General features: G+C 43.6%; 1 protein-coding gene across 1 annotated transcript in view; it reads left to right on the top strand.

Annotated features, from left to right (window-relative positions):
• DOCK1 (dedicator of cytokinesis 1) overlaps nucleotides 1-13,055 on the top strand; it is a 576,252-nt gene that overhangs the window by 109,923 nt on the left and 453,274 nt on the right. Inside the window, exon 24 of the mRNA XM_006867474.1 lies at nucleotides 4,268-4,376. Within this exon, the coding sequence (XP_006867536.1) occupies nucleotides 4,268-4,376 (109 nt within the window). The remainder of the gene's footprint in view (nucleotides 1-4,267; nucleotides 4,377-13,055) is intronic.

Genomic DNA, 13,055 nt, shown 5'->3' on the forward strand with positions numbered 1-13,055 from the left:
GATATCAAAGAGATTGTCCACTGATTTCTGCATTCCATTGGGTCACCTCTCTTTGGAATGGGCACAACTACGGCTCTCTTCCAATCAGTCGGCCAGATAGTTGTCTTCCAAATTTCTTGGCAGAGATGAGTGAGTGCCTCCGGTGCCATCTCATGGTATCTAACCCTCCTAGATATGTCTTGGGGTCCTGATGTGGTGCAATAGATTAAGTACTGGATTGCTAATCCCAAAATCAGCAGTTCAAACTCTCCCACCGCTCCTTGACAACTCCATACTGAGTCTCTGTGAGTGAGAACTGATTTGATGGCACTTAACAAGAACAGTTGTGCCTAGAAGAGTTTATTGTTGTTGTTAAGTGCTGTTGAATTGGTTCCAACGCATAGCGACCCTGTTTAGGGTTTCCAAGGAGCAGCTGGTGAGCTTGAACTACCAACATTTTAGTGCAAACCAACTTTGCAGTCCAGTGCATTAACCCACAATGCCACACCAGGACTCCTAGAACAGAGTTGTTGCTGTTGTTAAGTGCCGTCAAGTCGCTTCTGACCCACAGTGACCCTGTGTAGGGTTTCCGAGGAGCGACTGGTGAGCTTGAACCGCCGACCTTGCAGTTCAAATGGCTTTGCTGTCTGGCGCATTAATTCACAGCGCCATAGAACACTTTAATTCAATTTACTCCCACTCCCATTTGTGTTCTTATTGTCATACATTCTAATTCTGTATATATTTGACACCCCATAAGACATTACTGGTATTATTGTATGCACTTTCTATTCATTATTCTTTATATTTACTCATTGTTTGCATCTTTCTTTCAATTTCGTGTTTTTCTTTAGGGTAATTTTCTTCTGGCCAAAGAACTCTCTGAAAATTGTCTGTTAGTTTAGGTTCTGCGAGCTTCTGTTTGTGTGAAAATGTTCCTTTCACATACATATGTTTTTGAAGGGTAATTTGATTTGATGTAGAATTTGAAGTTAACAGTTATTTTCCTGTTTCACTTTGAAGATACTATTTCATTTCTTTTTGGTCTTCACTGTCTCTGTGATGACTTACTGCTACACCTTGGAAGGTAACATATGTGTCTTCCTCATGCTGCTTTTATGATCACCCCCTCTTTTTCTGTGATTATTCGCTATCCTACTATTGTGTGCATAAGAATCTTTTTTCATATTATTTATTGTACATTGTGGTCTTAGTCTTTTGAAATTATGAGTTGATGTCTTTAATCCATTTTGGAAAATTCACAGCTAATATTCTATTATTTCTCCATTTCTTCTGGAACTTCCAATTGTGTGTATATTAGACCACTTCTTTGTGTTCTATGTATTTGTAATTTTATCCCCCCTTCTCTCTCTTCACTGCTGTTTAGTTATTGTTTTGGTGTTTTTTAATTCACTGATTCTGCCTTTTGCTGTGTAACTCCAGTTAACCCATATAATGGATTCCCAGTTTTAGATATTTAATTTTTGGTTATAGAATGTTCACTTGCTCCATCTCATCTACATTTGGCATGTTCACTTTGAGTGCTCCATTTTATCTTCTGTATTTTAAAGTAGATGTAATCATCTTGACGTTGTGCCAGCTAACGAACAGCTGGGTCATCTGCCGGTCTATTTCCATTGCCTCTTCTTTCGCTTTAATTTGGCCATGTGGTCCTCTCTTTGGTTGTTGTTGTTAAGTGCCGTCGAGTCGCAACCCTGTATAGGGTTTCCAAGGAGCAGCTGGTTAGCTTGAACCACCGATCTTGCAGTTCAAACGACTTTGCGGTCTGACGCATTAGCCCACAGTGCCACACCAGGGGTGTATATACATTTTGTTTGTTTAAATACATGAAAGTGTATATGAAAAACTAGAACTGCTCCATTTCCAGACAACGTTTTGTCAGTCTAGATTGTTCCTGCTCTGTCTTCTAGACAGAGAGTATGGGGTTGACCACCTCGGTCTGTTGAGGGAGTAGCCTTGGTAAGCCTCTGTCTACTCTTTCTTTGTCAGTGACCCTCTGGCATTTTCAGTTGTGAGTGAGCTCTTTCATTTTGGAACCTCTCTTCCTGACACTTTCCAAATGATTTATTTTCCCTGGACACTGATAAAAACTTCCCTTTGCACTTCAGAGATTTTCATTTATATTTTTAGCCTTTCAACCCCATCCAGCTACAGGCCGTGGCAAATGCCCTGTGGGGCGGTTGCCTACATACGTGTTACTTCAGCAGGTGTTTGTGACACCTGCCAGACATTGCTGCATCTCACCTGCAAATGGAAGGTTATGACTCCCTAATTTTAATTGTTTAACACACTGTTGAAACTATCCCCCATTTGAAAACCCTTATTTACCAAGGAGATAAACTAGGTTTCAGTTTCCCATTTTAGGCAGAATTCTTTGCTTTACAGTAGAACTCATTTAAATTTAAGATTACCTCTAGGGTAATTAATTATCACTTAGTTTACAAAATTTTCCATTGTACACAAGTTTTCAGGTACTGTCTACTTTTAATTATGCAGAAAACTAGTCTATATTAATAAAACATCTGAGTCACAACATTTTAAAATTCAAATGCTTTGCTTTTTAGTAACAGCAACTTGAAGTAACTGCTAATAAATAATTTAAAGATGAAACTTATTTACAATTAGCAATGTATTTGCGTTTTTGCAACCAATATGCAGTTTCCCAGATTCCCCATTGGTTGAGTGTGTTCCATCTCTTGGCAATTTGCCAAGATACCAATGATTCTAAGGTGCATGAATTAGTGAAGTATCATTACTCAGAAACAAATTAATGTTGAATTTGCTATCATAATGTTTATTCAAATGGTTCTAGCATCATGTTAAATTTAGGTAATTGATTATCTTTATGATCATTATGTGATATTATGGGTTGGAAAAACAGTGGCAGGAAATAAACCAAAATATGATCAGTAGAATCTCCATAGGGTGGGATTCAAGCTGAATTCCCCTCCTTTCTCCCTCATCCTCCATTTTTGGGGGACTCGCAAGTTTTTTCAGATATTGGAAATGTCTTCTTGTTGTTACCTGCTGTCCAGTCTGTCTCTGGCTCAGGGTGACCCCGCGCTCAACGGAATGGAGTGCATCCTAGTTCCACCAGGACCATGATCGGTTGGAATCGTAAGGTCTTCACATAGTTTTTCAGAAGTAGATCTCCAGTGTTGTTTTCCTCTTCTTAGTCTAGGAGTTCTGCTGAAAACTCTTCTGCACCCTGGCCACATGCAGTCTCCACTGATGGATGAATGGTGGCTGCCTGTCACCTTCACTGGGAACCGAATCCAGGCCTCTCCCAGGGAAGGCGAGAATCCACCACCGAACTACCAATGCATTGTATTACATTAACATTTATTACGGTGGTGTTGTGAAGTTGCCTTTGAGTTGGTTCTGACTCCTAGAGACCCTTTAAAGGGTTTCTAAGGACTAGCTGGTGGCTTTGAAGTATGGACCATGGTTCAAACCCACCACTGTAGAAAAAGCAGTCTAGTGTTTTTTCTACAGTGCCCCATCAGGATTCCAGACAATGGGGATATTGTTGTTGTTAAGTGCAACTAAGTGTGTTCTGACTCAAAGTGACGCTGTATAGCGTTTCCAAGGAGTAACTGGTGGGCTTGAACTGCCGATGTTATGGTTAGCAGTCAAGTGCTTATCCTACAGCATTATGCCAGGACTGTAGTTAGAGGGTAGACACATGTTAACTTGGGTGAAGGAGAAATAATAATGATAGGAATAATAATGTTATTAAGTGCTGTCGAGTCAGTTTCAACTTTATAGGGTTTACAGTGGGAGGCTGATGGATTTGAACTGCTGACCTTCTGGTTAGCAGTCCAATGCTTATCCTACAGCTCTATACCAGGACTTCCTATATATTGTGTTGTTGTTATTAAGTGCCTTGAAGTCGATTCCAAACCATAGCAACCATGTATAGGGTTTCCAAGGAGCAGCTAGTGAGCTTGAACCACTGACCTTGCAGTTTAAATGACTTTGCAGTCTGACGCATTAGCCCACAGCACCACACCAGGACTTCCCCCATATATTACAGTACAGTGAAAAACACAGTTAATGTTATCATGATAAAAATCAGCTTCTTAACTGGGGAGGCCCGGTCCTGAGGACTGCCGTGTCCGGCTAGCTTCCGGGGTACCTGGGAGCTGAGGAAAAGGCCTCACATGCTTTCTGGCTGCCCAGGCAGCTCTGTCCACCACGTGGGAGTGAAACGAGGCCCGGCCTTCTGCTGTTAGGAACCCACCGAGCTCTCTCTGCTTCTTTGCAGACTCTATGAGAACAAAGGAGAAGCTGCCTTCATGGAGTCTTTGCTACAGCTGTTCCGGTCCATTAACAACATGATGAGCAGCTTGTCGGACCACACAGTCGGAGTGAAGGTAGGCCCTGGCCTTCGGGTGAAGGCTCCCGAGTATAGCCTGCACCGGTGGTGATGGCCCGGGAGACTCTCTGGTACAAGCACGATGCTCAGAGTGTAATGGGTCCCTTGGTGCTCCTCCCTGGTTTGCTTTTACTGACTTTCATCGCTGATGCCCTGGCTCCTCCACAAGGAGAGCCTCGGGCTTTACTGGGGAAGCTGATGAGAAAGATGCTTACCCCTGAGCTTGTCGGGGAAGCTGAGGCTGCTGGTGGTCCTTTGAGTCTGCTGTTCCTTCCTCATCCTGCATCGGATCCGGCCTGCAGCGAGAAATGGGCACCTTTGTTCCCTTCTCCCCAACTTTCTTCACTTGCTCTCCTGTTGCCCTTTGGAAGAAACATGTCTGTAAGTCACATGAGGTCTGAGTGCTCATTGTCTGGAAGTATCGTAGGAGGCAAAATGTGTGGCGACCCATGGAAGAGCCCCTAGACTTGGGGCACTGCTGGGACAGTCATTTTTATGGTTCTGTTGGTCTGACCCATGACAAAAGCCACATGTGCTGGGCAGAACTGCGCTCTGTGTGTTTCCTGAATTCCCAGGCCTTTCTCCTCATGCACTTCCGGGTGGATTCAAACCTTGCACTTTTCTGTTTGCATCTGAACCAGTTAACCGTTTGCTCTGAGCAGGACTTCTGAGATTCCGGACGGAGCTGTGCCCACTTGCATTTTGCTACCAGATCTAATTCCTTCAGAGAACGAGATTCGTCTCAATGATTCAGTGTGGAGCTGGTGGCTGCCTTGGCATTCATGCCCACCCTTCAATGTTCCTTTAATGTAGAATTTCAGGAAACTGCCCTAAAATTACATTGCAACAGTGATTTCCGGCTTTAAAGCCTGGCTAGACGGTCTGGAACATAGATGTATGATGTGTTCCGTCGTGTCTCATGATCGCCGTGGCTGAGGGAGCCGAAGTACCCAACCCTGAATAAAGTCGTCTTGGAGCCAGGACAGCTGTCTGGCAGAACCTTTGGATTCTGCAGCATAATTTCTCCATCTTTAGCACAAATAGGCTATTAAAAACCAAACCAAACCCGGTGAGCTATGAAAAAAGCCATGTGGCGTGTATATTGACAGTTACAGGTTGGTAATTTTGGTAACCTGATATCACCTAGAGCCTCCTCAGCATGCCAAGGATAAAATTAGCGTAGTGTTCAGTGCATCTTTCCACCAAATCCAGTGGCGTTTTGGAAAACCGACGCGTGAAGTATCAGAATAGATAAAAATTACAGGAAGTTTTAAGCAACCCAGACGCCATTTTGGGTTTCTAAATATATTCTTCGGTGATTAGATTTGATTGGGTTGACTTGGGGGTGTTCGTACCTCCATGGAAGTCAAATCATTCAGCGATGGGTGACTCGAAAGTCTTCTCTGCAGTGAGAGTTTTCTTCTAAGACACAATGAATTTAGTGACGCTCAGATACAGTGCAAAGCTTTCATCTGCAACACAGACCCGCGGGGTTTCGTTTGGCGCGTCACTTCCTTTGTGCTAATTTTATACCCCATTATTTTATAGGAGGTACTGTCTCCTCAGCTGAGACTGATGGGTTCCTAGAATGTGACCCTCATTTTTGTGCTGTTTTAACTCTTGTTTTCTTTCCCTTTTGCTCTGTTGAAGATGGAGAATAATTCCAATGATGAATTGTTCTACTTCAAGAAAGCAGCTCTTCGGAGTTCTTCTGGGTTGCGTGTTGTTTCCAGAAGGATGGGTGTTGCGAGGTTTGTTGTGGCTGGCCTGCGGTGCTTATGGTGACATGTGGTCAGTGTGTTGTTGCCACTGTGGCTTTGTTGTCGGGGTGAACCCATGTGGCTTCTCTGTAGCCACCAATTACGTCACCTTGCAGGTGAGAGTCAGCTGGAGGGTTGCTTTTCTGTCTCAACAGTGCTGAACATGGCTCTCACAGTCTAGTTTTCAGCAGGACTATCTCCCAGGTGATTAAGTAGCACTTTTTCTTTGTTTTTATGATGCTCACTTCGGTTAAGCAAGCAAACACACAAGTAGCAGAAGGCGCAGACACGTCTCCTGTGTAGCTGGAGCAGGAGACACAGTGGTTGTGTGAACAAAGGTGCCCTATGGGTTGTGCGCCACTTCTGTGGGTCCTTCTCGGAGCATCCAGATGTTTCTAAGATACACTCCTCTTAGTGCCTACGTCCTCTTCTTGGTTCCCCCAACTTCGGCACTACACTCATATCTGTTTTGAAGATCTTGTTGACCTTCCATGAGGCGCCCTGGTGGTACAGCGGCCAAAGTGGTTGGCTGCTCACTGTCAGGTCAGTCCTGTGGGAGAGGAGACCTGGCGATCTGCTTGTCTAAAGACTTAAAGCCTTGGAAACCCTCTGGGCCAGTTCTACTCCATCCTGTGGTGCTACCATGAGGAACGGTCCAGTTGATGTCAATGGGGTGATGGGAAGTTACATCAGCAGCTATTTCCTGGTTCCTTCTCCAAACCAGAGCTCATTCCTGTCGTACCTTTGGGTGGATGAATGTACTGACAAGGCTCTGGAGAGACAGAGATGTTCATTCCTTGAAGAACTTCCATGTAAGTTGAAAGTTATGAGTTATGTGTCCATGTTGTTGCTGATGTTAGGTACCACAGAATCAATCCTGACTCTTCAATCCTGACCAAGTCCTGCGCCCGCCTCACAACTATTGTTACACTTGAGCCCTTTGCTGCTGCCACATGTCAATCCATCTCCCTGAAGGTCTTCTTCTTTTTCACTGACCCTCAACTTTACCAAGCTTGATGTCCTTCTTCAGGGACTGGTCATTCCAGACAACATGGCCAAAGTGTGTGAGATGAAGTGTAGCCATTCTCATTTCTAAGCAGCATTCTGGCTGTTCTTCCAAGACAATTTTGTTTGCTCTTCTAAAAGTTCCTGGAATACTCAGTATTCTTCATCAACACCGTAGGTGAAAGGTATCCCTCTTCTTCGATTTTCCTTACTCATTGTCCAGCTTTTGTATGCAAATGAGGTGACTGAAAATGCCTTGGCCAGGGTTAGGTGCACCTGAGACTGCAAAGTGACAGCTGCTTTTTAACACTTGGAAGAGATCTTTTGAAGCAGATTTGCCAAATGCAATACGTCCTTTGATTTCTTGACTGCTGCTTCCGTGGGTGTCAACTGTGGATTCAAATAAAAGGGAATCTCTGACCAACTATATATATATAAAGCATTTAAAAACATTGACAATTTATAAAAACAACAAAATAAATTGAGTGAGTCCAAAAGGCAACATACATTTTAGGTGGGGTTGACCATGAATGTCCTCTGGATAAGGAGGTCTTGATGGTCAATGGACTGTTGGTAGCAGAAGGTTCTGTTTGGGGACAACTCATAAACTCTGGTGCCAGATTGGGGACTCTGGAGATTTGTAGTCAGGCCTCACAGCTAATCCCATAAAACAAAGCAACTCTTGAAATGACCCAGAAAAAAATCCAGACCTATAACTTTGGTATGTCTGCTGCTCCAGTTGGAATGTAGGATTCTAGAACTCTCTGTAGTGGGAGATGTCAACTGTAATTTGCACTGAGTATGTATGTGCATGTCTATAAAACTGAGAAACATTTTGTGAAAAAGTTCTTGCCCTCGTTCCATGTGATGCACTCTGCCATTGGCCAGTCTAGTCTCATCCAGTCTTCTTTCAGTACTTCTAGATTCATGGATTTCACCAATAGAAATTGCTGGCTGATGAGTGAGCAGTAAATGAATTTCATGAATGGCTAATGGATCTCAACCCACATTTGAAAAGCATCACCCTTTGTCCTTCTAGGTTTCTTCAGTGTCTCATTGGTTCAGTTTAGAATAAAGATACTCTCATAAATTTTCAGTAGTGGCCCGCTGACTTGTAACATCCCAAGCTCCTGATGCTGAGGCGTAGTGTTTAGTACTGAAGGTGAAGACTGATTGATTTTGAGGCCCCCAAACTGAGGGATTGATTTCTTCCAGGGGACGGTTTCTGGGGGACAGATCTCCTTGTTTCTTTCCGTTCTGACCGTCTCATGGAGACCTTCCTAACTGGTCTTCTCCAGAAGAAACTGTATTGGAAATAAGCTCAGGAAATACTTGGCCAATCATAGGGAATACAGTTGTCATGTGAGCTCTGTGAGTTGTCATGTGAGGTACACATTTCATTTCCTTAAAAATAATGACCTGTCTTGTTTTGTGTTGTTAAGTCAGTTCCAACCAATGGCGACCTCGCATAGGGTTTGATCATACCCTAAATTCTTCCTTACTGAAACTTTCGGTTGCTTCTTGTCGGTTTGTTTATGGCAAGCTGGTGTCTGAGGTCCACACTGCCTCTTAAGAATTCGTAAGCTTAGAATCATATTGCCCTCTGGAAAAACCCTCTGATGGTGTTTGAGTTCATGACAAACAAGGTTCAGAAATCATGTTGGGTCTCACTGCGTGATGGTCACCCACCATGTGCCCCTTTCTTCCCCTTTCTGGTCATGGCAGCCCCTCCTCCCAGGCCCTGGATTTTCCTCTTGATGCTGTGATCCAGGTGTCTAAAGATCCCAAGTCTTATCAGTGTCACTCGGCTTTATAGAGAAGTGGACATTTACTATGTTCTTGCCCTCAATTTTAAAAGCCCTCTGTGATCATGTTGGGGTCCTGGTGTGGTGCTGTGGCATAAAGCACTGGACCAGAAGGTCAGTTTGAATCACAAGATCGGCAGTTCAAACTCACCATACACTCCTCGGAAATCCTCTGCAGGGTCGCTATGGGTCGAAACCAAATCAACGGCACTTAAAAACAACAACAACAACAACAGTGAGATGATGTTAGAAATGTGGAAAACACTAAAAGGTTAATTAAGAAAAATAGGAATCCCTTATTATCCTTCCTCCCAGAATTTGCACTCGGCATTTTAGCCTTTAAAAAAGCATGCATTTAGCATAACTATAGATAGCCATCCACCATTTATCTGTCTGTTTGTATTACTGTGGTGTCTTGCTTGTTTTATGATTCCGGAAGCTATGCTGTGGGTATTTTAAATATCATTAATATCCCATGCAGGCAAAATTTTGTTAGAGATTATTAAAAAATGGCTGCAACCATACATTGACAGAGAACTTCCAGAGGTTCAAGCCAGAGTCAGAAGAGGACGTGGAACGAGGGACATCATTACTTAGGTCAGATGGATCTTGGCTAAAAGCTGAGAATACCATAAAGATGTTTACCTGCACTTTAGTGACTACGCAAAGGCTTTCGATTGTGTGGATCATGACAAGCTGTGGACAACATTGCAAAGTATGAGTATTCTGGAACACTTAATTGTCCTCATGAGGAATCTGTACCTGGACCAAGTGGCAGTCATTAGAACAAACCATGGGAACACCGAATGGTTTAAGATTAGAAAAAGTGTGTGCTAGGGTTGTATTCTTTCACCATACTTATTCAATCTGTATGCTAAGAAAATAACCCAAAAAGCTAGATTATATGAAGAAAAACATGACATCAGGATTGGAGGAAGACTCATTAACAACCTGAGATATGCAGTTGATACAACCTTCCTTCCAGAAAGTGAAGAGGACTTAAAATACTTACTGAAGAAGATCAAAGACCACAGCCTTCGGTATGACCTGCACCTCAATGTCAAGAAAGCAAAAATCCTCACACCGGGACCAATAACAGAAGATAAATGGAGAAAAGATTGAAGTTGTCAAAGACTTCATTTTACTGGGATTAACTATCAGCACTCATGGAAGCAGCAGTCAAGAAATCAAATGACGTATTGCATTGGGCAAATCTGCTGCACAAGACCTTTTTAAAGTGTTGAAGAGCAAAGATGTCAGCTTGAGGACGAAGGTGTGCCTGACCCAATCCACGGTATTTTCAGTAACCTCATATGCATGTGAATGCTGGACAGTGAATAAGGAAGACCATAGAAGAATTGATGCATTTGAGTCATGGTGTTGGAGGAGAATGTTAAATGGACTGCCAACAGAACCATCTAATCTGTGTTGCAAGAAGTGCAGCTAGAATGCTCCCTGGGAGCCAGGATGGCCAGACTTCGTCTCTCATACTTAAGACATATTGTCAGGAAGGACCAGTCTCCAGAGTAGGATCTCATGTTTGGTAAAATGGAGTGTTGGAGAAAACGAGGAAGACCCCCAAAGAGATGGATTGGCCCAGTAGCAGCAGTGAGGGGTTCAAATGTAGCAACGATTGTGAGGTTGGCATAGGACTGGCATTGTTTTGTTCTATTGTGCGTAAGGTTGCTGTGGGTCGGTACCAACTTGATGTCACCTGACAGCAACAACACAGATACTCATGGGGAGCAGCATAGTGACTCTGTAGGATAAACACTGGACTGCAAAGCACAAGGCCAGCGGTTTGAGTCCACCAGCCGCTCCGAGGGAGAAAATGAGGCTATCTGATCTCACAAAGATTTACAGCCTTGGAAACCTTATATAGGATTGCTATGAATCAGAACCCACTCAGTGGCACTTAACAACAACGCAGATAGATATACATGGGTGGCTTCTAAAAGTTTGGTAAACATTTTCCTTATCTTTTAAATTCACTTTCCCATGAACTTTTGAAGCTCCCTCATACTTAGGCAATCTTCCATGTTTTTCCCATATATTTCCCATACCCTTTATCGTTTGTCAAGAACACGGTTTTCTAGGTTACTTATGGCCTTATGGTCATATCCTAACTTATTTAACTAATTTTCTGTTTTAGGACCCTTTCGATTGTTTTTTGTCTTTTGGGGGGACTGGGGTCCCTCTTCCTTTTTTGGGCATTGTCCTGTCTGCATGCCTTGCTGGGTATGCCCACATAGTGTCTGCTTAGTGAGTGTTATTGATGCCCTCTCCAGAAGCAGAACCAGCCTGATTGGATCTCTGGATACATGGCACACAGGCGAAAGCAGATTCCCAGGTGGTTCCGAGAGAAGTCATCTGTTGTCCAGCTGCCGTAGGAATCATGAAGTAACCTCAATCCTGTGTATTTGCAGCTCTGCTCTCGGCAGAGTCTCTGAAGGGGTGGTGGTGGGGGCTATCTCTTGTGACCCCATGGCACTACTACTGGGGCCATCCAAAGCAGTAATGCCAAAGCTTTCTAGGGACGGCCGAGAGCATACTCCTGAAAGCCCGTGTGTTCTCATAGCTGAATTGTGGGTGGAAACATTTATACATGCGCACTGACTTTTCTCTGGGAGTTTAAATGGACTCCACAAGTGGAGTTGAGATTAATCACAGGCCAGCCCAAAACTGAGTCCAGTGCACCTCATTTTGGGGCTGACACTTTTTATAAGTGGCATTTGCTGTATGTTCTCAAAGATTTTTATTGGAAGTTTCTATAGCTTTGAGCTATTGGACAATGCATAAAGAAGACCGTAGAAGAATTGAGTTACGGTTTTGGAGGAGGAGAATGTTAAAAGTATCATGGATCATCAACAGAAGGACCAAAATTGTGTTGGAAGCAGTGCAGTCAGAATTCTCCCTAGAAGCCAGTATGTCCAGACTTTGTTTCTCCTACTTCCGACATATTGTCAGGAGGGACCGGTCCCTGGAGAAGGACATCATGCTTGGTTAAGTGGAGGGTCAACCACAAAGAGGAAGACCCCCAATGAGATGGATTGACACAGTGGCAGCAGCAGTGGGCTCAAGCTTAACAATGATTGTGAGGTTGGCACAGGACCAGGCAGTGTTTCATTCTGTTGTACACAAGGTTACCATGAGTTGGTCCCGACTCGCCGGCACCTAACAGCAAAACAAGGTAGCATTCAGCATTGAACCCTGGGTCCTGGTGTGTTGTAGGATAAAGCCCTGCATGATAGTTTGAACCACAGCAACTTAACAACAACAATATAGCATGGAGCACTCATTTGATTGTACATTGCATTAACTCAATTCAGATTCGCGCTAGAAAAAAAGAAAGGAACCTGTCCGTTTACTTGGGGCGTTCAAAGCATGAGTCTGGCATGACTGAGTCTCAGGGTGAGAAGGCCTCAGGTCTCCTCTTGTGCATTTGTTCCTAGCTTCTTTCCCTGTGAGGGGAATGTCACTGCCAGTGTCAAGCTTACATTTTCTTTACCTTTGATAGGAACACAATGACTGTCCCCTAGAGGTCATATCAGATCTCAAAACAAAACCCTGAAGGCTTTCTCTGAGCCTCTGTGAAAGGGGCTGGGGATCTTTGAAAACGGATCTTGGTAGTGGTTAAACAACAGGATAAAAATAAATCGTGTCACTGAATTTTGCACGTGAAGAATGCTGAAATGGCAAACAATTTGTCACATATATTCAGCCAAACTTGGGCAAGCTGTCAGAGAAGGAAAATGCACTTGTCTTAGTGGAAAATATGTGAGACCGGGAAAACCCAGGCCGTCCTGTGGACTTTGGGCTCTCACATGTTTCGCTGGGTTTGCCACAGTTTAAACAAAAAGAACTCAAATTACCTCCATCTGGACCCCAGAGCCAGTCACAGGAAATCACAACACTGAAGTCAAGAGAGTGGAATGAGAAGGGGCAAGTTCTGATGCGCTATTTGCAAAGGTGGTAGAAGCCAGTGCAGATGTTGTTGTGGTTAAGTGCCATCGGTTCAGTCTGACTCATGATTACCGTGTATAGGGTTCAGTCTGACTCATGATTACCGTGTATAGGGTTCAGTCTGACTCATGATTACCGTGTATA

This window comes from Chrysochloris asiatica, unplaced genomic scaffold, assembly GCF_000296735.1.
Source record: "Chrysochloris asiatica unplaced genomic scaffold, ChrAsi1.0 scaffold00105, whole genome shotgun sequence".
Lineage (NCBI taxonomy): Eukaryota > Metazoa > Chordata > Mammalia > Afrosoricida > Chrysochloridae > Chrysochloris > Chrysochloris asiatica.